The sequence below is a fragment of the Malus sylvestris genome, chromosome 16, assembly GCF_916048215.2.
Source record: "Malus sylvestris chromosome 16, drMalSylv7.2, whole genome shotgun sequence".
Lineage (NCBI taxonomy): Eukaryota > Viridiplantae > Streptophyta > Magnoliopsida > Rosales > Rosaceae > Malus > Malus sylvestris.
The window spans coordinates 5,689,686-5,712,925 of NC_062275.1; the positions used below are offsets into that span (position 1 = coordinate 5,689,686).

At 40.0% G+C, this 23,240-nt stretch overlaps 6 protein-coding genes and 2 non-coding genes across 13 annotated transcripts; 5 read left to right on the forward strand and 3 right to left on the reverse strand.

The window, feature by feature from the left end:
* Positions 1-709: 709 nt before the first annotated feature.
* LOC126608950 (UDP-glycosyltransferase 74B1-like) lies at positions 710-2,490 on the forward strand. Its single transcript, XM_050276968.1, has 2 exons — positions 710-1,441; positions 1,610-2,490. Exons 1-2 carry the CDS (start codon positions 809-811, stop codon positions 2,372-2,374), a joined length of 1,398 nt encoding a protein of 465 aa, XP_050132925.1. The 5' UTR covers positions 710-808; the 3' UTR covers positions 2,375-2,490.
* Positions 2,438-5,562, reverse strand: LOC126608949 (DEAD-box ATP-dependent RNA helicase 22-like). 3 transcript variants are annotated; one of them, XM_050276966.1, is made up of 9 exons: positions 5,189-5,562; positions 4,737-5,027; positions 4,470-4,583; positions 3,950-4,374; positions 3,442-3,760; positions 3,197-3,349; positions 2,962-3,013; positions 2,681-2,746; positions 2,438-2,577 (listed from the first exon to the last, which is right to left on the reverse strand). In XM_050276966.1, exons 1-8 carry the CDS (start codon positions 5,495-5,497, stop codon positions 2,691-2,693), a joined length of 1,719 nt encoding a protein of 572 aa, XP_050132923.1. In that variant the 5' UTR covers positions 5,498-5,562; the 3' UTR covers positions 2,438-2,577; positions 2,681-2,690. The 3 variants fall into 3 exon arrangements, with proteins under 3 accessions (XP_050132923.1, XP_050132922.1, XP_050132924.1); XM_050276965.1 differs by having other exon boundaries at positions 2,438-2,746; XM_050276967.1 differs by lacking the exon at positions 4,470-4,583 and having other exon boundaries at positions 2,438-2,746.
* Positions 5,563-6,688: 1,126 nt separating this feature from the next.
* Positions 6,689-10,806, forward strand: LOC126609364 (DNA polymerase lambda). Of its 2 annotated transcripts, none has more exons than XM_050277291.1 (13): positions 6,689-6,883; positions 6,972-7,109; positions 7,234-7,549; positions 7,642-7,772; positions 8,111-8,173; positions 8,465-8,644; positions 8,730-8,783; positions 9,079-9,167; positions 9,328-9,418; positions 9,767-9,847; positions 10,051-10,118; positions 10,426-10,513; positions 10,605-10,806. In XM_050277291.1, the coding sequence occupies exons 1-13, from the start codon at positions 6,773-6,775 to the stop codon at positions 10,701-10,703; spliced, it is 1,509 nt and encodes a 502-aa protein (XP_050133248.1). In that variant the 5' UTR covers positions 6,689-6,772; the 3' UTR covers positions 10,704-10,806. The 2 variants fall into 2 exon arrangements, with proteins under 2 accessions (XP_050133248.1, XP_050133249.1); XM_050277292.1 differs by having other exon boundaries at positions 6,721-6,883; positions 6,965-7,109.
* A 932-nt stretch (positions 10,807-11,738) lies between these two features.
* Positions 11,739-13,391, forward strand: LOC126606434 (protein PLASTID REDOX INSENSITIVE 2, chloroplastic). The gene is made up of 3 exons (XM_050273828.1): positions 11,739-12,002; positions 12,112-12,207; positions 12,982-13,391. The coding sequence occupies exons 1-3, from the start codon at positions 11,772-11,774 to the stop codon at positions 13,174-13,176; spliced, it is 522 nt and encodes a 173-aa protein (XP_050129785.1). The 5' UTR covers positions 11,739-11,771; the 3' UTR covers positions 13,177-13,391.
* A 513-nt stretch (positions 13,392-13,904) lies between these two features.
* Positions 13,905-14,024, forward strand: LOC126609433 (U5 spliceosomal RNA). Its single transcript, XR_007618153.1, has one exon. It is a non-coding gene; the product is annotated as a U5 spliceosomal RNA (small nuclear RNA).
* Positions 14,025-14,897: 873 nt separating this feature from the next.
* On the forward strand, positions 14,898-15,015 carry LOC126609432 (U5 spliceosomal RNA). Its single transcript, XR_007618152.1, has one exon. It is a non-coding gene; the product is annotated as a U5 spliceosomal RNA (small nuclear RNA).
* Positions 15,016-15,554: 539 nt separating this feature from the next.
* Positions 15,555-20,756, reverse strand: LOC126607882 (uncharacterized). 3 transcript variants are annotated; one of them, XM_050275583.1, is made up of 11 exons: positions 19,961-20,756; positions 19,695-19,853; positions 19,378-19,461; positions 18,990-19,079; positions 18,758-18,850; positions 18,537-18,680; positions 18,093-18,200; positions 17,879-17,935; positions 16,227-16,398; positions 15,961-16,128; positions 15,555-15,872 (listed from the first exon to the last, which is right to left on the reverse strand). In XM_050275583.1, exons 1-11 carry the CDS (start codon positions 20,492-20,494, stop codon positions 15,649-15,651), a joined length of 1,833 nt encoding a protein of 610 aa, XP_050131540.1. In that variant the 5' UTR covers positions 20,495-20,756; the 3' UTR covers positions 15,555-15,648. The 3 variants fall into 3 exon arrangements, with proteins under 3 accessions (XP_050131540.1, XP_050131538.1, XP_050131537.1); XM_050275581.1 differs by lacking the exons at positions 15,555-15,872; positions 15,961-16,128; positions 16,227-16,398 and adding exons at positions 17,088-17,639; positions 17,727-17,784 and having other exon boundaries at positions 17,884-17,935; XM_050275580.1 differs by lacking the exons at positions 15,555-15,872; positions 15,961-16,128; positions 16,227-16,398 and adding exons at positions 17,088-17,639; positions 17,727-17,802 and having other exon boundaries at positions 17,884-17,935.
* A 138-nt stretch (positions 20,757-20,894) lies between these two features.
* On the reverse strand, positions 20,895-23,197 carry LOC126607881 (uncharacterized). Its single transcript, XM_050275579.1, has 4 exons — positions 22,550-23,197; positions 22,257-22,464; positions 21,165-21,884; positions 20,895-21,073 (listed from the first exon to the last, which is right to left on the reverse strand). Exons 1-4 carry the CDS (start codon positions 23,124-23,126, stop codon positions 20,983-20,985), a joined length of 1,596 nt encoding a protein of 531 aa, XP_050131536.1. The 5' UTR covers positions 23,127-23,197; the 3' UTR covers positions 20,895-20,982.
* Positions 23,198-23,240: the final 43 nt, after the last annotated feature.

Sequence of the window (23,240 nt, forward strand, 5' to 3'; positions counted from 1 at the left end):
CAAAACTTTTATCACGCTTGACAATTTTTTACACGATTTGTTAACTCGGCACAAAAATAACATATTCGAGTCAACACGTTAAGAACTCGTTAACAAATCGGGTTGCCAACATGATAAGATATCGCCATATCTATACAAAAGGCATGTCAATTTCATGCATGATTTGTTAACCTGACACGAAACGACGCGGTGTGTTAACGAACCATGTTATTGTTGGATCATCTATTAAGATAATAAGTTTGATATGACACAATACATTTAGATAACAGGCATGATATAAAAACAAAACGAACACAACAAAGCTGATCTGTTTAACAGATCTACCCATCACCATCCCCTTATAAATTAAGGGAGATATTGATATTTAAAAAAGGGACACCGACTTCCCGTATTTATGCCGACAACGGAATCAAACTTACTTGTTTTTACACTCGAACCAGGTACCAATTAATACTGGGAATTGGATTGTCTGCCCTCTTTATCTTATTCCCTTCCCATCTTTTTTTATTTATGTAGTCACGGTTAAGCTACGTTAATATTTTATATTCTCATTGTTTTTTGTCTTATTATTTTTATAAAAAAATTAATATAAAATGTTAACGTGACTTAACCGTGAGTCCGTGACTACATAAATAAGAAAGGATGGGAAGGGAATGCGATGAGGGAGGGCAGCCAATCCAGGTCCTTAATATTGACCATACAATAACTTTGTTCTCAACCAGACATAATCTGAATGCTTATCTTCCCATCATTTTCTTGACTACAAATAGTGAGGAAAGTGCTGGATGCAAGAAAAAGCTGAGGAGAAATGGAGAGGAGGGTTCATGTTGTGGTGCTTCCATATCCAAGCCAAGGCCACATCAACCCTGTCCTCCAGTTTGCAAAACGCCTTGCCTCCAAAGGCGTCAAGGCCACGTTGGCAACCACCACTTACACTCTCAACTCCATTCATGTCCAAAACGTTGGAGTCGAGCCCATCTCTGATGGGTTCGACGAGGCTGGCTTTGCTCAAGCCGCAGACGAGGACACTTTCCTTCGGTCATTCAAAACCAACGGCTCAAGAACCCTATCGCAGCTCCTCCAAAAATACGAAAGCTCCGATTTCCCTGTGAACTGTATTGTGTACGATTCGTTTTTGCCGTGGGCTCTTGACGTGGCCAAGAAACATGGCGTCTATGGAGCCTCGTTCTTTACCAACTCGGCGACTGTGTGCGTCATTTTTTCGCACATACATCGCGGTTTAATTTCACTGCCGTGTAAGCTCGAGGACATGCCCTTGTTGGTTCCTGGCCTGCCTCCGCTCAACTTACCTGACCTGCCTAGCTTTCTTAAGAAGCCGGATAGTAACCCGGCTTACTTGAAGATGAAGCTGAATCAGTATCCTAACTTGGACAAAGCTGATTGGATCTTTGCAAACACATTCGAAGCACTCGAAGGCGAGGTAAGCAAATACTAGATAATTTAACCTATGTTTCTTGTCAAACGATTATGTTATATTATCATACTGCCAAATTTTATCGTTTTATCGTTAACGGAAAACAACGCATATCTTCTCATCATACTATCAACATTGCGTGCAAGTATTGATTTTATGTTAAAAAAATGAAAGGCTGCGCGAGGAATATCAGAGCTCTGGCCTGTGAAGTTGATTGGCCCCATGGTGCCTTCAGCGTATTTGGATGGGAAGATTAAGGGGGATAGAGGATATGGAGCAAGCCTATGGAAGCCTCTCGGCGAAGAATGCGCCAAATGGTTAGAAGAAAAGCTACCCAAATCGGTCGTGTATGTTTCCTTCGGAAGCATGGTGTCTTTGACCGCGAAGCAGATGGAGGAGTTGGCACTGGGATTGAAAGAAAGTGGACTGTATTTCATGTGGGTGATAAGAGAATCAGAACGCAGTAAGCTGTTCGATGGAATTGTTGACTCGGCAAAGGAACAGGGTTTGTTTGTGACATGGTGCAACCAGCTGGAAGCGCTGGCACATGAAGCAGTTGGGTGCTTCGTGACACATTGCGGTTGGAATTCGATACTTGAAGGGCTCAGCCTTGGGGTGCCGATGGTAGCTGTACCGCAGTGGGCAGATCAGCTGACTAATGCAAAGTTTGTGGAGGAGATATGGGAGGTTGGAGTGAGAGCTAAGGAAGACGAGGAGGGGGTCGTGAGGAAAGAAGAGTTTATTGGGTGCTTGAAGGAAGTAATGGAGGGAGAGAGAAGCAAAGACATAAAGAAGAATTCGAGTAAATGGAGGGAGATGGCTAAGAAAGAATTTAGTGAAGGGGGGAGCTCTAACAAGAGCATTGGTGATTTTGTAGAGCATCTGAGGCTTGCTAATAAGAATGGAGAAGCAAAGGAGTTTATGAAAGGCACAAATTAAACTAGTTTATGCCTCTTCCGAGCTTATTTTCTTATGGATCATGAGATTCACTCGTCAATATCATTGTTGTAAAAAGTTTAAAATCTATGAATATGAATTGCGTGTGCTTCTTTTTACATCAGTTTCGTCGCAACCTAGCTTTCTTATGCTATAACATCCTCATCAACATCTATGACTACGAGTGTGATTTTTCGGCAGACATACTACAAGTATAAAAATGATAATCAGTCCCATCCCTTATATCATAACAAATATGTACTCAAATCATAATGAAGTTATTTAAGATGCAAGTTCTATTCTACTAACCTTGCCGGTCTTAAGTGAGAACGCTCTCCTCATTAGCTGATGAATCCTTGATTCTTCGCAAAGCAGCTGTAAAAATAAGAATGATAGAATCAAGCTCCATATGTAATAACCAATCTGTTTCCAATCAGAACCAAATCATAGATGCAAGTGAACCAAAATTCAAATGAACTTCTAGTACACTACAGTTTTTCAGCATATACACTTGATTTTTATCTCGAGTTTTTGGCATTTTAGACAGTTGAAGATATGAGCTTTCAGGGAAAAAGAGATCAGAAATTTACCTTTTTTCTTGAGCTTATTTCGGAAGCTTCTTTTCCTGCTAAATGCTGTCTCCTACAAACAATAAGATAGCAAACTAGTCATTACCAAGATGTACCAAAAGACTCCATTGTCAATCAGAGCAGTAGAAACATAACAATATGCAATTCATTATCTAAAACCGAGGACTAGGAGGAAGAAAAACTGTTGAATCACAATTAAGAATATCTTGTTTCAAATTGTGAGTTTTATAATTACCACAGGCAGATCAAGTTCCCCTGCCCGACGAACTGCAGCAACCAGGTCACGGTTAGATTCTGTATACATGCTAGTCACAAGTCCATACTGACCAGCTCTGGCTGTGCGACCAACCCTGTGTATAAAGTCCACGGCAGAAGTAGCAAAATCCGCCTGAAATGAGTAATTGATGCCAAGAGTTAGCTCTGTTCATGCTAATATATACCCGATGAATACTTGAAACAGTATCAAAAACTCAGACACACCTGGATAACGTGTGATACATTTGGAATGTCAACGCCATGTGCGGCAGAATCAGTGCATACGAAAATACCACCTTTCTCTTGAAAATCAACCAATGTCTTTGCACGGTCTTCCAAGGAGCAATCTTTATGGTATTGGTAACATTCAATTCCAGCTCTCTTCAATATCTTTGCTACCGATTCCACAGCCTCAACAGTATTTGCAAACACCATTGTTCGGCACTGACCAGAAGCTGATCTCGTCTCAATTCCATGTTTCACAGCCTTTATAAGTTCATCTACCTGAGTATCAAAAGTAACTTCAATCCACCTTTGCTTTAACCTGAAATATATCAGAAGCAACAAATTAAAAACACTCACAACACATCAATGTTAAAACACCTACTACTAACAACCTTGACTCCAAACAAAACCCAAAAAATGCTGTAAAATCAGCAGAACACATATGTTACCTAGGGAGGAGGCAAAGGAGATTATAAACAGTAACTGGTAGCTAAAAAAGGTGTCGCACCTGGGGTTGTGGCAATGGAGGTAGTTTCCGCTAACCCAATCGGCCTCTGGAAACATCTTCTTCAACACTGCCCCGGCAGTTCTCTTTCCATTTGCTGGAAGAGTAGCGGCAACAAAAATGTACTGTTTACTGCGCTTATAAACTTTTCTCACTCTCCTCCAGTCTGAACTTTTTACACGCCCAGCCTCAACCTCCTCATGTACGCTACCATCTTCTTCGGAATCTCCCTCAGAATCTCCCTCTTCTTCAAATATGTCTTCAGTCTGAAGGTCGTCTTCATCTTCAAAGTGCGATGAATTGGGTTCTGATAGATTCTCTTCACTTATCCGTGACAACAGCTTTTCATCAAACCGGAGCATGTGTATGAGACGGATAACCTTATTCTGGTAACCCCCAGAGAGGAGCATATCCGCTTCATCAAATACCTATCAATGCCAAATTGACCATAAATCATGGGATTCCTTCTTCTATATTCATGCAATTGTAGATATATGATTTTGAATGGAGAAAACAAACATACCACATATTTTACACTCCTTATAAAATCCATACGACGGAAATTTTTTGGGTCAATATTATTCAGAAGAGCGGCTGGTGTCGAAACAATAATATCAGGTTCACTAACTGGCCATCCCTGCATCAACGTTTCTTATTTGTGGGAGAACTGTACCGCAAACATTCAAGGGCACACCCAAAAGAGAGATAACCACATCCTTCGAGAAATACAAGTAACACCATACAAGTGCAGAATTCTATATCCAAGACAGAATAACTAGAACATCAATACCTGTCTCCCACAGAGAGATACAACACTCAGAAGTGGTTCACCATTTTCACCACAAAGACCGTTGGCCATCCGAACCACTTGGTCGGCAAGTGTCACATTTGGACAAAGAACAAGAGAAACCTGACGGGGTTGGGACATTCCTTGATCAGAAGAAGCAACATTCGCAAATTCGTGGTGCTCATTACACAGCTTATCAATTAGGGGGACAAGGAAGCTGTGCGTTTTACCACTACCAGTTTCAGCTGCAACAACAACATCCTTCCCTGAAAGTACAGACGGTATGCTAGCAGCCTAAAATCCCAAAAACGCAAATGCATCAATAAAAAAATTCAAACTTTGAAGCGATTTCACAAATTGGGATCAATAATCTGAAAACCCAGTTCCATTTTTCATTGCTCCGACGGAAAATATTGAGAAATGAAATAATATAAGAAAAGGACTGAACTTTGCACCTGAACCAGAGACGGTTGGCCGAGGCCGGCGTTGTAGAGAGCTTGGGAAACCTTATCGGACACGCCGAGGGACGTCCACGAAATGCTTTCTTCAGTGAAAAATGTATCTCCTCCCTCCTTCCGGTACGCGGCAGTGGTGGCGGTTCCGAACCGGCGGGGGTGGCTGAGCAAGAGCAAGCTGATCCGAAACGAAGACGAAGAATTGGAATGAAGAGAGAAGGAGTTCCGGTATTGGGAGAGGAGCTTGGGCGGAGACGCGGAGAGTTTGTAGAGAGGAAGCATTGTTGTGGCGGAGCGACGGAGTATCATTTGGGGGGTTTTGGATTAGGATTTAAGGAATGTGGATAAACCCTTTCGCTGGTGTGAAGATTGGGTTTGGAAATGGAGGGAGAGGTATAAGAGGGGGATACGGTGACAGCGATAGTGGACCTGTTTTGTGACTGACGCATTTTGGCCCGTTGGATCATTCGTTAATCAAATGAGTACTTTTTGGAGGAGTAAGATTTTCTCCCGTCTTATTTTTGTCTCCTTCTCATCCCTTCTCTCACAATTTTCGTTTTGTTTTTCTCTCTATATAAAAAAAATCAATACAAAATGTTGACGTGATTTAATTGTAACTGTTTAAATAGGAAGAAAGGAAGTGGGAGAGATATTAGAGTTTGCACTCAAATGAAGGGACATGTTTGTTCCTTATTATTGCACTTGAGTCTTTTTAAGTTTCACTAACACATTATTACTAGACTTGACAATTTCTTACTCGATCTGTTAATCTGATACAAAATGACATAAAAATAACGAGTTTCGGGTCAATTTATTAAAGTGTGGGGTCTTTATCAAGTAAACTGTTAACTCGTGAAGTCGTTATTGAGTAAACCGTTAACCTCTTTGGTCGTTATCGAATCACTCATTAAGAACACGATAAGATATTGTTGCCATATCTAGACATGAGGTATGCCAATTTCTTGAATGATTTGTAAACCCGACACGAAACTACATACTCATTAACGAATCAGGTTTATTGGATCACATATCAAGAACTTGTTAAAATAACAAGTTTGACACGACATGACACGATATGATCCATTAAGATAACAAATATGATTAAAAAAATGACACGAACACAAAAAACACCATCCTGGCTTAATTCACTTGATTGCCGGATCATGATCCTCTCCTGAGCTAAGGGTGAGGATCCTCCTGAGCAAATCCATATGACCGTTCAAATTTTATCTAACGGTTACAATTATTATAACTTTTAGAGGCCCCCATTTGTAACCCTTTGATAAAATTTGAACCGTCCGATGGGCTTGCTCAGGAGGATCCTCACCCTTAGCTCAGGAGGGGATCCTGATCCTTGATTGCTACCCATCAAAAACGAAGAAATGGTGTTTGATTGCCAAGTGTCTTCTCCGTGACACATGTCATCCAACGATCAGGATTATATGCTATGGATAGCGGTTGGACGTGAAGCTCTTAGATAACGACCGCATCCAATCCCATAGAAGTAAAAACTGTAAAATTCCCGACGGCTTTTGTTGTAGAAGCCCTGGAAACAGCCAGAATAAACGTGACCAAGTCAAAGTAATGGCGCCAAAGGCAACCAGAAATCAAAGTCCGCCGTCCGATCCTCAGGGAATGTTCGCCGGAATGGTCGTCTTCTTAGTAGAAAACGGCGTTCAGAGTCGCCGTTTACAGGTCTGAAACTCACAGCTTCTCCACTCCATAACCCATGTTTTTTTTTTGCTTACTTTATGTTTTGAGAAATTGGTCCGTAAGATTTCAGATTTGGAAGCAAAAATTGGTCCAAATGGGGGCCTCCATTGAGGAACAGTTAACCAAAAAGGTCACTCACATACTTGCTGTGAGCCCAAAAGCCCTCTTAGAACGAGTGGGCAGTGAGAAATTGGCTAATTTCAAAGGAGTGAGTAATTTTTCACCGTTTGATTTTCCTTGAGTCTTTGTAATTAATTTTCAATTGGGTACTTTTGAAAAGTGTAATGCAGTATAATAATTCTTCAAAGTTCCAAACTTTGGGTGATTTGCAGAGTGTTTTGGTTTATCAGTGGCTTGAGGACAGCTTGAGCTCAGGAAAATTGGTGTCTGAGGATTTGTACCCTCTAAAATTGGAAGCAGAAAAGTCTTCCAGTGATTATGTGTCGAGCGATGACGAAAAACCAAAACCGAAAAAGAGAAGATCATCTTCTCCTGGTGATGAGTTGGTTCAGACCTCAATACCCAAAACCCACGAAGCGCCAAATAAGGATCAGGTTGCAGCATTGGAGTCAACCGTGCCCTACAGCCCACCTGATTTAAATAGGAACATAACCGAGATTTTCGGGAAACTTATCAATATATATAGAGGTGGGGCATATGTAACATCTAGTTGTTTGCTTTGGATTTTGGTTTTTCAGGATTCTGATGTTGTGTGGTTGTTTCGTGTGTTGAAATTAAAGCCTTGGGTGATGACCGAAGATCATTTAGCTATTACAAGGCTATAGCGGTTATAGAGAAGCTACCTTTCAAGATTCAAAGTATGGACCAAGTTAAAGACCTACCCAACATTGGAAAGTCAATGCAAGATCATGTAAGTCAATGTGCATGATATAGGTTTGTATGAGGAGGATATATTAGCTTAATTTCAATCTTTGAATATGTTTGTGCAAAGTACATGTCACTAGGTGTCTTTTGTGAAGCCGTGAGCCTTCTGAAGTATGGTTAATGTTTCCATCACAAACGGATTGTTAGGGTGAGAAATTGTTTTTAGTTGCTTAAATTGTTATCAGTTTTGATTCTAAGTGACAGAGTAAGTCTTCAACTTCAAGCTTCCTATTCTGAGAATATGCAGATTACTTCTCTGTGTGGAATGGTGAGTTTTTTTAGTTTGTCCACTTGATAACAGAAGCTGTTGATCTGTGATTGCAGATTCAGGAGATCGTGACTACTGGGAAGTTATCCAAGTTGGAGCACTTTGAAACAGATGAAAAGGTGTTGGAAAGATCCTCAGTAAATTTATGATTTCAGTATTCTGCTGCTAATTTGAAATCTGAACTCTTATGTCATATAAATTGTAAATACACTACTTCACTTATGATTTATGTTTATGGGTGTGTAAATGTGTAATATACATACATGTATATGATAAAAAGAAGTCATATCTTATCTATATCAACAGAGGTTGATTGGGGAACGCAATATTTGAGCTAATTCTGAGTCCACAACTTCATTTCGTTATTGTGTTGACGATTCTGGTTTCTCCTTTCGGTTAATGGATTGCAGGTACGAACAATCGCCTTATTTGAGGAAATTTGGGGTGTTGGTCCAGCTACGGCATTGAAATTATACGAGAAAGGATACCGCACATTAGATGAATTGAAGAATGAAGATTCATTAACTAAATCACAGAAGTTGGGGTTAAAATATTATGATGATATCAAACAGAGGATCCCACGTCACGAGGTCTAATTATAATGATGTTTCCTGATTTCTATGCTGACTTGAGTTCTTTTTACCCACAAAAATTGGTGCTTTTTATATTCTATAGGCTGAAGAGATGGAGCGCCTTCTACAGAAAGCCGGAGAAGAAGTTTTGCCTGGGGTAAGCATAATTACGTTTGATTTAACTGCTATGTGAGGCAACAAAGAACTGGTGTAATAGAGAGAATGAACTTAACTTCAGTTTGCATATTCACGCTGGTGTTAAACAGCTGCCATATTGTGGAATTAATTGAGCCAAATGAATCTATGCTTTTATAATCCCTTATTTAGGTACGACTGTTATGTGGATCAATATAACATCCATTGACGCATTCCTTAAAAGCATTACTCTTGCACACAATTACAGCATTGGCTTCCATTCTAGTTTGTGGCTTTAATTTTTGTACTACACGTAGGTGGTCATTGTATGTGGAGGCTCGTACAGACGTGGGAAAGCTTCTTGTGGGGATCTCGACATTGTAATTACGCATCCTAATGGAATGAGGTATGAAAGCGGTAATTTCTCATCCCTTTATTTTCTTTGCACTAAGAAATACTGATATGCATGTTTCTTAAGATCATAATGTAGTCGTTTTCTTACTATACTGGTCAAGTTCCTGGTTTTAATTTTGGAAAGTTTGATGTACTTTGGTCTGTGTTTTCAGTCATAAAGGCTTTTTACCAAAGTATGTAAAGCATTTAAAGGATATGAAGTTCTTAAGGGAGGATTTGGTTTTCAGTACCCATAGTGAGGAGGTAACATGATTTTTTTCTCTGTTTATGCGTTTCTTTTCACAACTTTTCCAATGTACATATGTCAGTGTTACAGACACGGGGTTGTAAATTGAATTCAGGTTTCCACCTACTAGTTGAATGGTGGTAACTGTAAGAAGCTTTTGGCTTGTGTCGAGTCAAATGCTGCAAAAAGTATTTATACGTGTCTTAGTTGTTTTAATATAGAATCATCTGACTTCAGAAAGCATAGCCCATGTAATGTCTGCATAGCCCTAAGTGTTTCTTGGTTTATTATTCCATGTTATTATAATGCACTTTCCGTGGTTTATTATTGCTTGCATTAACTTCTTTATTCAATAACGTGAGCAGGGTACTGATTCCGGCGTCGACACATATTTTGGGCTTTGCACATATCCTGGACGAGAGCTGCGGCATCGCATAGATCTTAAGGTTTTTGTTGGTGATATTTATTTCATGTTTATTACTAGAAACATTTAGCAGCAGTTATTTTTTCTCCAAATTTTCATTGCCTTACGGTAATATAGGCACTCAAATCACATATTCGTACACTTACGCTATTGTAGTATATCCCTCCTCTTGGGGCATAACGGCCCTGGGTGATTGTTTTTATACTACATGCTTTGCTTTTATAGGTCTACCCACGGGAAATATATGCGTTTGGAATAATAGCTTGGACAGGGAATGACGTATTGAATCGGAGGTTTGTTTACTTCATTGACTTCTACACTATTTTAAGCATAGTTTCTCGTATTTGAAGCATGCTCATATTGGAGGGAAGAAGAAACATTTTTGATTTGTTAGTCTCGTAGTTCTATAAACAGAATGTCCAGGACTCATTGACGCCATGTTTTCGAGAACATTCTCTGTATCATTTCTCTCATACCCGTTGGGCAGTATTGTATACAATTATCATTTGAATCCTTGTTTTCTGATGTGTCATATTAGGGTCATTGTTATTCGCACATATGCTAAGCCGAAAAGTTTGTAAATCCTATCTATGAATGCAGGTTGAGATTACTAGCTGAATCTAAAGGATTCCGGCTTGATGACACAGGGCTGTTTCCAGCCACGCAGGGCTCTTCTGGCGGTAAACGGGTAAAGGCCTGTTGTTTTTGGGGTCTTTCGACCACACTTTGCATCCCTTTCACGGTTCGCTTAGAGCCTGCTTGTATCATTTCTGTTTCAGGGAGCGAGGGCTAGCGCAAGCTTGAAGTTTGATACAGAAAAGGAGGTGTTTGATTTCCTCGGGTTTCCTTGGCTCCAACCGCAAGACAGAAATCTGTGAAATGTGTGAATGTTTTGTATGAGTTGTTTATTCCTGTGGACATAGGATCCCTTGTAAACCATGTAGCTCTTTTGTTTTCTCTAATTTATTTTGGACAGCCAAATGCGCAGCGATAAGTCTCCAAAAAAAACATAGGAAACTAATGAAAAAGGCTTGAAAAACTTTGAGTTTTAATGATAAGGATAAAATAAAGGGTAAAGTGAATAGGATTATGATTGATTTTTTAGTGTAAAAATGTGGTTTTTCGTTAAAATGAACAGTACCGGGAGCTCTTCGTTAAAGTTCTCAAAAAACATTTGTACTCGCATGTTATTGAAAAAATCCAACTAGGTTCCATGAGCCGCCACATAACGGAATAGCCTACATTTGTCTTTTTATCAAACATTAACTTCATTGACAGATGAAGATGGTAGATGAGATAAACATAAAAACATGATGCGATTAGTTTAGAAGGGTAAAATATGAATAATACTTGGCTACTTAAATATGAGTAGGAATTTCTACTCAAAATTTTTAATATTTTAATTACAGAGCTTTGTGCTTATGATCAGAATCGTTCAAACTATGAATCATTCTGTAAAGATCATCTCTGTAAAAAATAAATTAAAACTAAGGTCGTTTAGTCAATCTATTGTAGCAAATACATAGGCTGTTCGTAATGCTTTTATCAATACTATTCAATTGTTTTTAAACAGTTTGATGACTAAACGATCTTTTTTTTAATTGATTTTTAGTAGATGTGATCTTTATATAATGATTTATAATATGAACATTTTTTATTATAAACATGAAGTTTTATAAGTTGACAACGAACAATTTTGAGAAATTTTGAGTACTAGTTCCTACTATTTTTTAGTAACAAAGTATTGTTCCTAAAATATTTTTATTTCTTGAAAGAATTCAGTAGTCACATGTTCTTTATTCCAAATTAACCCCCTGTGACTGGGGGCTCAAATGCAAATGTGAAACAGTTAGAGGCCCTTGTGAGAAATCCAAATCCCACAATTCCACGAGTATATACGGCTTAAGGTTTTAGAGGAGGTTTTAGATAAGAGAAGAAGGAAAGAGATGGGCTGGGCAACTGCAGCTCCGCTTCTATCACTGCCTCCTCCCAAGCTTCACTCTTCCCCTTCCTTCCTCTCTTCTTCTTCGTCTTCGATTTCGAGTGTTAGGGTTTCAAAAACCAGTAGTATACATTTTTCTTCTGCTTCGCCATTTTTGTCCTCAGAAAAGCACCAGATATGCAGAGCAGCGGGCGAATACAAATTTCCCGACCCAATTCCTGATTTCGCTGATGCCGTACGTTTTTTTATTATTTTTTATTTTTTATAATTTTAAGAATTAGTAGTCATTTTTCTCATAAAGATTTGATTTTTATTCGATTTCTGGGTGTTTTTTTTGGGTGCAGGAGACAGAAAAGTTCAGGACCCATCTGCTGAACAAGCTCTCGAAGAAAGAAATGTATGAAGACTCTGTCGAAGAAATCGTAGGCATCTGCACTGAGGTACTTCAACGGCTTTCCGATTTAAACTTGCATCAATCTATCTTTTTAGACTCTTTAAATTGCTGAATGTCTATGTTATGGCAACCAAAATATGTTACATCGTGTTATAGCTACCAAAATATGTACATCACATTGTTGTCTTTCGGGTGGCTCGGCCTGAACTTGGCTATTTCGATTAAATTAGACTAATGTTCTGGCCGCTGTTTGATGAACTTATTAAAATCCGAGACGATGGACCAAACCCCACCTATTGTGTCCCTGTGCAATTGACATTTTTAGACTACGCACAATTGGCAGGCACGTTTTTCGCTGTTACATAGCAGCTAGGTGGATTTGGGAAAGGTTCATTCAAAACAAAAATGCAGGATTTGCATGTTACGGTTTCTGGATAACGGATAACAGAACTGCTTTGTGAATCATTTCTTAGGTGGCTTGGTATTGCTGTGCTTTGAAAAAAAATTGCTTCTGCTGTGCTGTGAGAATAAGCTCATTTTTGCTGCTTCACGTTTTTAGCATTTTTTTCACCCAAAACTGTGAAAATAAGCTGTTTTTAAGTGTTTACCAAACACATTTTTTAGCTCAGCTGTTTTTTGATACCCACTTTTTATAAAAGCACCTCAGTACCAAACCAGTACTTATAGAAATGTTTCAAAGCCGCTTCTGCTGCGTGTGGATTTTAGATACTTTATATCATCTCTAGGGGTAAGATTCATGTTGATTTGTTGGAGTATATAGGCACTAAACTATTTTCCCTGTGATGATTCTTGTCAACAGATATTCAGTACTTTCTTGCATACCGAGTATGGTGGTCCTGGGACACTCTTGGTGGTTCCATTCATTGACATGGCTGATACTCTAAATGAACGGGGATTACCTGGAGGCCCCCAAGCAGCTCGTGCGGCAATCAAATGGGCGCAAAATCATGTCGACAAGGACTGGAACGAATGGACTGGTGGTGATGAAAGTTAACAGGAAGCTCAAGCTCGTGTTATGCAAGGTTGTTTCGTTGTAGTTTGCTAGTTTAAGGATAGGTTATGGAGTTGATCAAGCAGTTTTGGTATCTGTTGTGCTTGTAAAACCGATGGCAAGGGAAATTTGGAAGTGTATTAGTTGCTTTTGTTGTAACATTATGCTGTGAATCTGTTCCTGAGGTCTATCAATGAAAAGCTGTTCCTTCTTCCTTATGGTCCCGTCATCTTCTATTATTCGGTGTTGAAAATTTTAAGTCAGTTTTCGCATATTTGTTTTGAATGTTTTTCGTAAATCCAAAGGCTTAATCCAGTTTAATCGAAATCATCTTTCTCCGCAAATGAATTCACTCGCTGATTTGTTCTCGTTGGAAAACTTCGGCCTATCTTGGATAAACTCCTCAAGAAACGGAGAATGCGGTGGCGTAAGGCCTGCTGGAACCCGACTCTAGCCTCGGATTTCAGGTTGATTCTTGAGCCACTCTCACTTAATGGTGTGCAAAGACCTTAGTCATGACTAATTTTTCGTATCATCAGTTGTATACAATCATGTTTATCTTTGTCAACCACCAATAGTTCCTCTATTGGACGAACTCATGGTAAAGGGTCTGAAAAGATAAAACAAAGAATAAAACAATTTGCAATGGAGTCCCACATCGATTAGGAGAAGCACACCAACCATCCAAGACGTATCACATAATGCTTCTCCAGCTGCCCGTTATAATCACGGAGCCGTGCGGTGACCACAAAGCGAACTATTCTTTCGCCTTTTACTAAAGAATACCGTGTGTGCACCGTTAATATCGGCATACGCCTATTTTTTAAAGGGTACTTTAACTTTGAAGTGCCCTACAAATTACAGTCTAGTTTTTGTTTCTAAAATGCGACTAGTGTAATGTGGAATGATTCTATCCAGTTATATGTTTGTCTGGAGTAATGGTATTTTAAGATAGTATTTTAAAGATTCGTTTGGAAGTGTAACACATAGTGCTTTTTAATAAAAATGTTTTCAAATGAGCCAAAGTTTGTTCCGAAATTGTTTGGAACATTTGGATTTTGCTCTGAGTGGATGTCGGATTTTATTTGAGTGTACCAAAGTTGGAAATTATGAGATCGGAGTTGGTCCTAAACCCTGAACTGGCTGCTCTGCTGTGACTATTGAACCATATGCCACTGTCGAAGGGCTTTGCTAATGAACATTAGATTAAGAGTGTATTCTTCCTTTTAATTCAAGCGCTTACTCGGTATAACAATTACGAAACCCTTGATTGAAACCATATTATCGTGTCGACATTGGTTTGTGGATAGATCGGGACACCACAATGACAATGCGTTATTATTTTGGCAGCTACATTAGCATTCAAAGTGTAGTCAACACGAAATTATATGATTTTAAGATAATGCTACTCAGTTCAACACTTCCAAAAGCACTTGAGTGAAACCAAATAAAACATTCATAAGAACTAATTACAAATCTGGGGGACCTCGATCCATAAGCTCTTCCCTATCAATGAAACGCTCCAGCAACTTTCTCCTGCAAAACCAAGCAATCTTCGGACTTGCCACAGATGTCGTAGCGCCGCTTGGCAACGTAAAGGGTCTAAAAAGATAAAAACATAGAATAAAACAATTTGCAACGCAGTCCCATATCGATTAGGTGAAGTGCACATACCATTGAAGACGTACTACATAATGCTTCTCCAGCTGATTGTTGAAATCACGGAGCCATGCGGTGAGCACAAAGCGAATTATTCTTTCGCCTTTTACTAAAGAATACCGTGTGTGCACTGCTAATATTGGCATACGCTTATTTTTAGAGGGTACTTAAATAAGAAGTGCCCTACAAATTACAGTCTAGTGTTTGTTTCTAAAATTCGACTAGTGTAAATTAGTATGATTCTATGCAGTTTCCCATTTATGTCTGGAATATTGGATTTTGAGGGCTTATTTGGAAATTCCTTAGTGTTTTGATGAAAATGTTTTCGGGATTAATTTTTAGTAAAAATACAAGTGAATCTTAAGCATTCCAAATGCTTTTAGAACCCATAATATTTTCTTCTAAAAGCGCTTTCAGTAATTTTAAAAGCGAACAAGCACTAGTTCTGTTTCCAAAGTGTTTGGAATATTTGGATTTTGTGAGTGTACCAAAGTTGGAAATTATGAGATCGGAGTTGGTCCTAAACCCTGAACTGGCTGTGACTGTTGAACCATTTGCCGCTGTTGAAGGTTTTGTTAATGAACATTAGAATAAGAGTGAATTCTTCCTTTTAATTCAAACGCCTACATGACAATACGTTATTATTTTGGCAGCCGCATTAGCGTCCAAAGTGTTGTCGACGCAGAATTTCGAGTAATATATCATTTTAAGACAATGGGAAATTACGAGTAATATATCATTTTAAGACAATGCTACTCAGTTTGACACTTCCAAAAGCACTTGAGTGAAACCAAGTAACACATTCATAAGAACTGATTACAAATCTGGGGGAGCTCGATCCATAAGCTCTTCCCTATCAATGAAACGCTCCAGCAACTCTTTCTCTTGCAAAACCAAGCAATCTTCGGACTTGCCACCGATGTCGTGGCGCCGCTTGGCAACGTAATCATAGATCATCTCTCTCAGAGGAGTCGGGATCACCATGAAAGCACTCAAAGCAGAGTAAGGGAGAGGCAAGTAGGACAATACTCTCAGTGCAGCTGCAGAAGAATCATGTCAAATGAAATTTCAAAAGATGGAGTACGACAAGGTTGCAAGAATCTAAAGCTAATGCCGAGAGATTCTAACCAGTAGAGCCTTGGTGGTAAAGCCCCGGGCCTTCGACGAACAAAAATCGACGAAGAACGTCCTCTCGATCAAGACCACACAATCTCAGGTAAGGCTCGGCAGCCTCCGATTGGACGCAGCAGAATTTGATCTTCCTGTACTTGTCTGCTTTGATCACCCACTTCACCCCTGTTTGCAACAACATTTCAGACCAAGACCCAATTTCCCAATTCGGATCAAATTGAAAACCCTAGAAATTCAAAGGGGAAATGGGATTTCTGAAATACCTCCATGGCAGAGATGGCAGACCCCATCGTACACCACGACGCCTGGCTGAAGGATAGTGGGTAGCATGATCTTCGCCACCGCGGAAGCAGTCGGGTTACAGTAGATGGGCACGTCGTCATCTTCTTCTTCGCCCATGTCAGCGAGGTCGGCAGCAGTGCTCGAAACGACGTCCTGCGGAAACGGTGTTTTGGAAGAAAATAGACATTTAAACGAAGGAGATGGAGAAGAAAGTGAAGCTCTTGTTTTTGTAAGTTTCGGCAGCAATCTGATCAGCCTTGCCGCCGTCATCTTTGGCTCTGGTTTTTGAGGGGTTTTAGCGGCGGCACCGACTGTCGTTCATGAGTTTAAGTTCCCATCACTCAACTGACGAAAGAAAAAGGGATCGCATCATTTTTAGGGCCATGCCTTCCTTGGTCCCCAAGTTATGGGTTTCAAAATTTAACTCAATTTGTTCGTTTTCGCATACTAGGACGTATCTCATTGATTAAAATGGATATGCTTTTCTAAATGTTTTCAAATACGAATCCTCTTTCTTTGTGGTTTGAAAAGTTACGGGCTTCAAAATTTAACTCAATTTGTTCATTTTCGCATACTAAGACGTGGCTACATTGACTAAAACAGTTATGTTTTTCTGAATGTTTTCAAATATGAATCCTCTTTCTTTGCGGTTTGAATTAGTTTAACGTAAAACTTTGTTTTTAATACATAAATGTTATTTGTCTAACTTGACGATTGCTTTAACGTTATTTGAGTCGAATAACCGTAAATTAAGCTAGTTGGCCAGACAGCATGTTCACCTCTTTGTACTCAAATTGGAATCTACAAACATTTATTTAGGCATCGAGATGGACATTAGAAGATTACATGAAAGTATTGGTCATATAAATATGGTAGAAAATCACATGGTGTCTGCTTATAACACCGAATTTTATAACGTCGGATAGCTTTAGAAGAGACCTGAGGTTGAAAGCTTTGTCCAATTACAACAAATGAATTGATTCCAAGCAAATATTTCGTCGTATAAATGGTGGGAAAAGCACATTGTATCTGCTTTTGTTTAATGAAAGATGATAATTGGTTCGGCGAATCGAACTTCACATAAGGCTTTATCTTTTCTGTATGCTGAGGCTTCCAAATCCCATCTTTGCAGGGTGCGAGTTTGCAAAACTGAATCTCCCTTTTGCATCACGAGTTACATGACCGCGGGTGCCGCTCCCCGGCTCTACCAACGTTAGTAGATGGGGAATAGGGGGTAGGTTTCTCAGCTGAAATCATTCCTGTGCTGCTAATTAATGCCACATGAACCACATAGTAGCAAAGCATCACCGAAGACACACTGGTCGTCATACACACAGCTGGAAGCCCAAAGATCCTGAACTTATCAGGGTCTAATCTTCGAAAAACTCAGTCACCTGCATCAACACTCAACTTGAGGACAACGAGTAACAAAATTCGTAATGATCATATTAACTTTCTGTTTGATATCAACGCGAAAATACCCAGCAGTAGACCGTGCTTTAAACCACTTCCCAAACTCCTCCTCTTGGACTTGACCGTCTGCATAGCAAACAGATACTGATAAATTAAATTGGTTGGTCAGATGACCGTATGCAGATTGAAACCTTATAAATGCAAATTCAGAATTGAAAGCCTCACTGCTAAGACGGACTGCCAAGTTTGCTTGAGCATCTGCCTCCGAATTTTGTTCCTTTGGAAGTCAAGAAAATGTCAAAACTTCATAACCATCCCCAATAAGGTGGTAAATTACTGGGTCTGGGACAGATGAGCAATTAACAAGAAGTGCAACCCGTAACCCACAAAATTATCGTATAACACAAAATATAAACAGAACCAACTTCACCCACCCTGAGAACATGACTGATCTGGAACGAGATAAATTTATCCTTCAGTTCCTTCACCTCTTCACACAAATCGGACATGTTTTGGTTTCGGACCTTCCATAATCCCTGAACCTGTTCCCATAACACCCACAGTTACACACTTGCGGAACAAAAGGAACTGACAACTACATATAAGGAAGGAAAGGTCCTTTAAGAAAGTACAACACTACACAGCTTCTTTTCAAGCTTAAAGACCGAAACAGAATATGCATCAGATCAAATTTTCTTTTTCAAAATCAATCAAGACAAGAGCAACCTAAAGATGATGGCATTGGTATTTAAGAACATCAACCAGTATATGCAGGTTAGTGACTGAATTTGCCAAAAACCGTTTTAAACCAGCAAAAGTACGCCAAAGGATAACAATTCAAGACAACCAAATATAAGATAACAAGGTCATTAACAAACCTGCATACAGACGAGTTTGGAGTCACCCTTGATACGAATCTTAGTAAAACCTTTCTTAAGAGCATATTTTAGCCCTAGAATCAGAGCTCGGTACTCAGCAACATTATTGGTTCTAACACCAAGACCTTCATGAATTTTACAAATCTACAGAAAAAGAATGGTCAGAGAGAAGATTTTTCATGTGTTTAAATATAGACAAACCCCTTAGGAAAAATACTTACCAAACTTCCATCATCAGCACGCAACACAGCTCCAGCACCCGCTAGTCCAGGATTTCCTTTTGATGCACCATCAAACTCAAGAATACAGGACTCCTAACAATATGACATGACCACAAAATCAATTGAGGAAATCCCAAAAAGAGGCATAGTAGTTCATATATGTAATATCTAAATAATAAAAAATATAGAAATATTTTTCCAACCGTCAAACATCGCCAAATATTCAACTTACAGTGTCCAAGGGTGGCGATTCAGTGAAATGTTCTATTTCGACATGCTTTCTGAATTGGTCTTCTAATATGGAAGTTGAACCAATTACTTCCTGCAAAGCATCGAAATGTGTAGTAGAGACTAAAGTAGCCAAAACAATTAATGATACAAAACAAGCCTAACATTTGAATATGGATAAATAAGGAAAAAAAATTACACAACGGCTAGAAACACACAAAATCATTCTTGTACATAACGAAATAGTAACACTGAAAAAAACACCAAATTTTCCGGTAGATACTCGAAATTTCAGAAATAAGGTACTAATGACATGTCCAAGACATCTATTGTTGTTCATTTTCTTGAACAAGGGTATTCCAGTTCAGAGATAGCTATGATTCTGAACTTACCACATTTTCCGACCCAGGCACTTCACGGGGTCTCTTTTCGGATGCATCCAGCGCAGATGTTTCATCTTTTGAAGATGTTGGATCCTAAAACGAGAAAGACAACAACATAATCCTACACCACTGCAAAGCCAATCCATAAAAACAATAGCATCTCTTGGGCAAAATTACATTGTTATGTCCCTCGAGACCAAGTAAAGCAACTCAAAACTCGCACAAACAACTACTATGCCATAAATTGCAAGTTCATTTCGAAATGGGAAGGCGGAAAAATCCGCCTTTCGGAATTGCAAAACGGAAGTAACAAGTGGAACTCTTACTTGAAAAGGGCAATGCAGAAGCTTGCCGAAAAGATCATCCTTCAAATCCTCAGCTCTGATGGTGTAAATTGCGTTCTTAAGTCCAAACGAAACGAGATAATCTTCAGTTTCCTCAGTCAAAGAGTACCCTTTGTACACACTAACGGGAGGATCAAATATCTACCACAATTCAAAAATTCAAAAATAAATAGGTAATAATATTGAAATTAAACCACATTTTAATTCATTCAACCCAGAAAAATAAATAAATAAAATTATGAAATTACCGAAGAACCAAGCTGGGCCTGGCAATCGCTGAAGCTCTTGTAAACACCGACGATATCCCCTTTACGAACTACATAAAAGGCGTCCTTTTCCGGTTCAGTAGCCGGTTCGGGTTCGGACTTTCTTCGCGAACGAAGCGCCGTCGTCTTGCTGCTGCTGCTTCGAGAGGAGTAGAGCTGGACATGGAGTCTCGTTGATTCTAAGTTGATAGACTTAATCCCAATCGGACGGTTGAATTTTGTTCTCCAGGGAAGAGGTGTGCACAGATAAGAATTCGCCGCCGCGACGAAGCAAGACTTGGTTCTGAAAATGGCGGTTGTGCAGGACGAAACTTGCGACAAGCAGTTCATCACAGTTACCAGAGGACGATGGATTGTGCAGGATTCTGAAAACAGAGAGGCCACAGGGCCGGAGGCAGAGCAGAGAGTCAAGGATATGGGTTTTTTACTGGGCCAACTCGCTACGGACACTAATCGCAAATAGTGGGTTGTCGGCAACGGCCCAGTTATTCGTCTTGAATAGCTCGCCCATCTCATAAATCATAGCGCAACCCTACACTAAAATCTCACTTGAATCAATGGACAATGCGATGATAATACACATCTGTTCTTTAATAAAAACGAATTGTTGATTGTCTTTGAATTAGCCTCAACGATTTATGTAGTATACACTTTGCCTCAATAACTTGGGTGTTGTCTTAGGTAGTCCAGCCTACCAAATAAGCCGACTTTTCAAACAATCTTCACAGTTCGATTTTTTTGAGTCAATCTTAGTAGTCACTTACTATTGAGGAAAAATTGCAGTATTTTCCAATCTGGGTGTTGCCAAACTGGTTAGGGGTGTAGGAAGAGTGGCGCCACTCTACCCGAAGACGGAATCCCCTACTCGTAGTTTAGACTAGATTAGAATATTCTATATAATATAGAAGGAAAGAGGGGGAAGAAGAGCAAATTTCATTCATACATTTGCACTTTGCAGTTTACAGTCCCACACTACCACTCCATGTTCTCATACAATGGCCTGGTCAGCTTTCTACCTTTGAAGCCAAAACAGCTTCTTTGGACCCATATTTTGCGAACACGTCACCAAGCACAGCCTTCTCCTTCACCTTCAACCTACAGCACAAGCAACAAACTTGATGTAATTTTGTCCTAAGGAAAGAACAGACTGAAAAATTTCAGTAAATATGCAGCTGAAGCTGATTACCTCTTGGCTGATCCGCCGACCGTCAACTTTGGAACCTTCACTGCTTTTTGTTTCACATTAAGCTTCTTCTTCTTCTTATTCTTAGGCGAGCTTTCGTCTTTCCCTTTCATAGCTGGCTTTTGTCTGGGAAGCTTCTCTTCTTTTGCTTTGACAAGTAGCTGCTTCGAGGAGGATGAATCTGCTGATAAAGACTCGGATTCCGTCCTTGATTTCATGCTATCTCTATCTCCACCATCTAGGTCTGAGCCACTGATAGATTCCAAATTCTCTATGGCATCTTCCAGTTCTGATTCATTGAGTTCAAAATCAGAGCCGTCGTATTCATCAACTATGGTCTCCTCCCATGTCTCCTGGGAAGAATCATCCAAGTCAGAATCAGCTTTCTCATCTTCCAATTCAGAAACAGTTAGTTCACGAGCAGTATGGTTATCCGATGAGTGCTCCATGACGTCTTCCAGTTCTGGTCCAACAATCTCAACATCAGAGCCCTCATATTCATCAAGGGTAGTCTCCTCCAATGAGTCCATGGAAGAATCATCCGAGTCGAAATCAGCTTTATAATCTCCTTCCAATCCAGAAACAATTAGTGGGAGAGCACTACGGCTATTTGTTGATTGTGTCTGATCCAAATTCGGCTGTGGCGTATCTACCAGCTCACATTTTATCTGCTTTTGAATTTTACCAAATGTAACATTCTGTGAAGAAAACATCTCTACAAACCTGCCATGATAGAAAAACCAATCAACTCGTATAATAGAATACCGGCATTGTAATAAAACTTAGACCACAATGCAAACAATCAAGATTCAAAGGTAAATGCCGATATGCATATGCTTGATAGTACTCTCAACTCTCAATACTCATACTTAAAACGGAGCCCTGTCCTGCATTTTACAACCACACCTATCCACATAGACCGAAAACTTCCGCACCCTTCTAGTCAATCACTACCTTTCTTCATGTTTCATTTTTTAACAAAACGATATTCTAAACTACTATATCTACGGCGAAGGGATTCAAACTCGGGTGCAATTCAAAGTCGCATTCTCAAATTAGAATTCCATTCACATAAACCCTAAACCCTACACATACCTAGTTGCATCGATCTTGGACTTGAAATGAACAAAAGCAAAACCCTTGCAAATGGGGTCCTTAGTCTTCTTGTTTCCGGAAACCGCGGGGTTTATACTAATCAAACCCGGAACCAGCTTGAAAGCCGAGCTCAAATCCCTGTGAATGTTCTTCTTCTTCGGAAGATTGATCACCCGCACTCTAACTCCATCCGGAACCGCACCAACACCTGCAAATACAAATGCAGTAAAAATTGAATTAAAAGGTTTAAAATTTGAGTGCAAAATTGGACTCAATGGAGAAAAAGGCCAGACTTTTGCTGCTGTTCTTGCTTTGGTCTCCCTTCGAATTCGGCTTTTCGGAGAGCTTGGCGAGATTACTCTCGGCCTGTGCTTTCTTACTCTTCTCAATTTCTTCGAGCAGCTTCTCTTCAATCGAAATGTCGTACTCTTTGCCTTCTCCGAACCCCCGCGGCTTCCTCTCCAGCCACTTCTTCATCTTCCCAAACGGCACAAACGCGTCTTCGTCATCGTCTTCCTCCTCACCATCGAACACGTCATCAGAGCCGTCCAATTCCAACTCCTCCTCGTCATCAGAGTCGTCGTCCGTTACAACGCCGCCTCTCCGTTGCCTTTTCTGGGAGGAGACTCCCGACCCGCTACTTCTCCTGGCTTGGACGGCGAGAAACCCGAGATGGGCGCGGTGGGTTTGCCGAATGGGAGGGAGGAAGAAGCTGGTTTTGAAAATGGCTGTGGGGAGTGAGGAAGAAGAAGTAGATGGGAGGGGAAAGACGGCGAAGCCCAATTGGGATTTGTGTGGCGGGAACGAGATGGCGGCGGCGAGAAGGGACTTGGAAGTGCAAGAAGGTGGAAACCTGCCGGTGCTTATCATCTTTGCCGCTCAGTCGCCTTTTCCTGTTCCTCTTTCTCTCTCTGCTAACTGAGTAACCGAGCAAATGGATAAATTCATCAACCGCGTTGATATTAACCACAATAAGTGTGCATT

Coding starts and splice junctions, on each gene's coding strand:
- LOC126606434 (XM_050273828.1), top strand. CDS start 11,772: ATGGGCTGGGCAACTGCAGCTCCGCTTCTATCACTGCCTCCTCCCAAG. Junction 12,003..12,111: donor TTCCTGATTTCGCTGATGCC/GTACGTTTTTTT, acceptor TTTTGGGTGCAG/GAGACAGAAAAGTTCAGGAC. Junction 12,208..12,981: donor TCGTAGGCATCTGCACTGAG/GTACTTCAACGG, acceptor TCTTGTCAACAG/ATATTCAGTACTTTCTTGCA.
- LOC126608949 (XM_050276966.1), bottom strand. CDS start 5,497: ATGATACTCCGTCGCTCCGCCACAACAATGCTTCCTCTCTACAAACTC. Junction 4,375..4,469: donor TAAGGAGTGTAAAATATGTG/GTATGTTTGTTT, acceptor TGGCATTGATAG/GTATTTGATGAAGCGGATAT. Junction 3,350..3,441: donor ATGTATCACACGTTATCCAG/GTGTGTCTGAGT, acceptor TACTCATTTCAG/GCGGATTTTGCTACTTCTGC.
- LOC126609364 (XM_050277291.1), top strand. CDS start 6,773: ATGGCGCCAAAGGCAACCAGAAATCAAAGTCCGCCGTCCGATCCTCAG. Junction 8,174..8,464: donor ACTTTGAAACAGATGAAAAG/GTGTTGGAAAGA, acceptor AATGGATTGCAG/GTACGAACAATCGCCTTATT. Junction 9,419..9,766: donor TCAGTACCCATAGTGAGGAG/GTAACATGATTT, acceptor TAACGTGAGCAG/GGTACTGATTCCGGCGTCGA.
- LOC126608950 (XM_050276968.1), top strand. CDS start 809: ATGGAGAGGAGGGTTCATGTTGTGGTGCTTCCATATCCAAGCCAAGGC. Junction 1,442..1,609: donor TCGAAGCACTCGAAGGCGAG/GTAAGCAAATAC, acceptor AAAAAATGAAAG/GCTGCGCGAGGAATATCAGA.
- LOC126607882 (XM_050275583.1), bottom strand. CDS start 20,494: ATGAGATGGGCGAGCTATTCAAGACGAATAACTGGGCCGTTGCCGACA. Junction 18,681..18,757: donor GTGCTGATGATGGAAGTTTG/GTAAGTATTTTT, acceptor CTTTTTCTGTAG/ATTTGTAAAATTCATGAAGG. Junction 18,201..18,536: donor CCAAACTCGTCTGTATGCAG/GTTTGTTAATGA, acceptor TTATGGGAACAG/GTTCAGGGATTATGGAAGGT.
- LOC126607881 (XM_050275579.1), bottom strand. CDS start 23,126: ATGATAAGCACCGGCAGGTTTCCACCTTCTTGCACTTCCAAGTCCCTT. Junction 21,885..22,256: donor TCCAAGATCGATGCAACTAG/GTATGTGTAGGG, acceptor CTATCATGGCAG/GTTTGTAGAGATGTTTTCTT. Junction 21,074..21,164: donor GTCGGCGGATCAGCCAAGAG/GTAATCAGCTTC, acceptor CTTGTGCTGTAG/GTTGAAGGTGAAGGAGAAGG.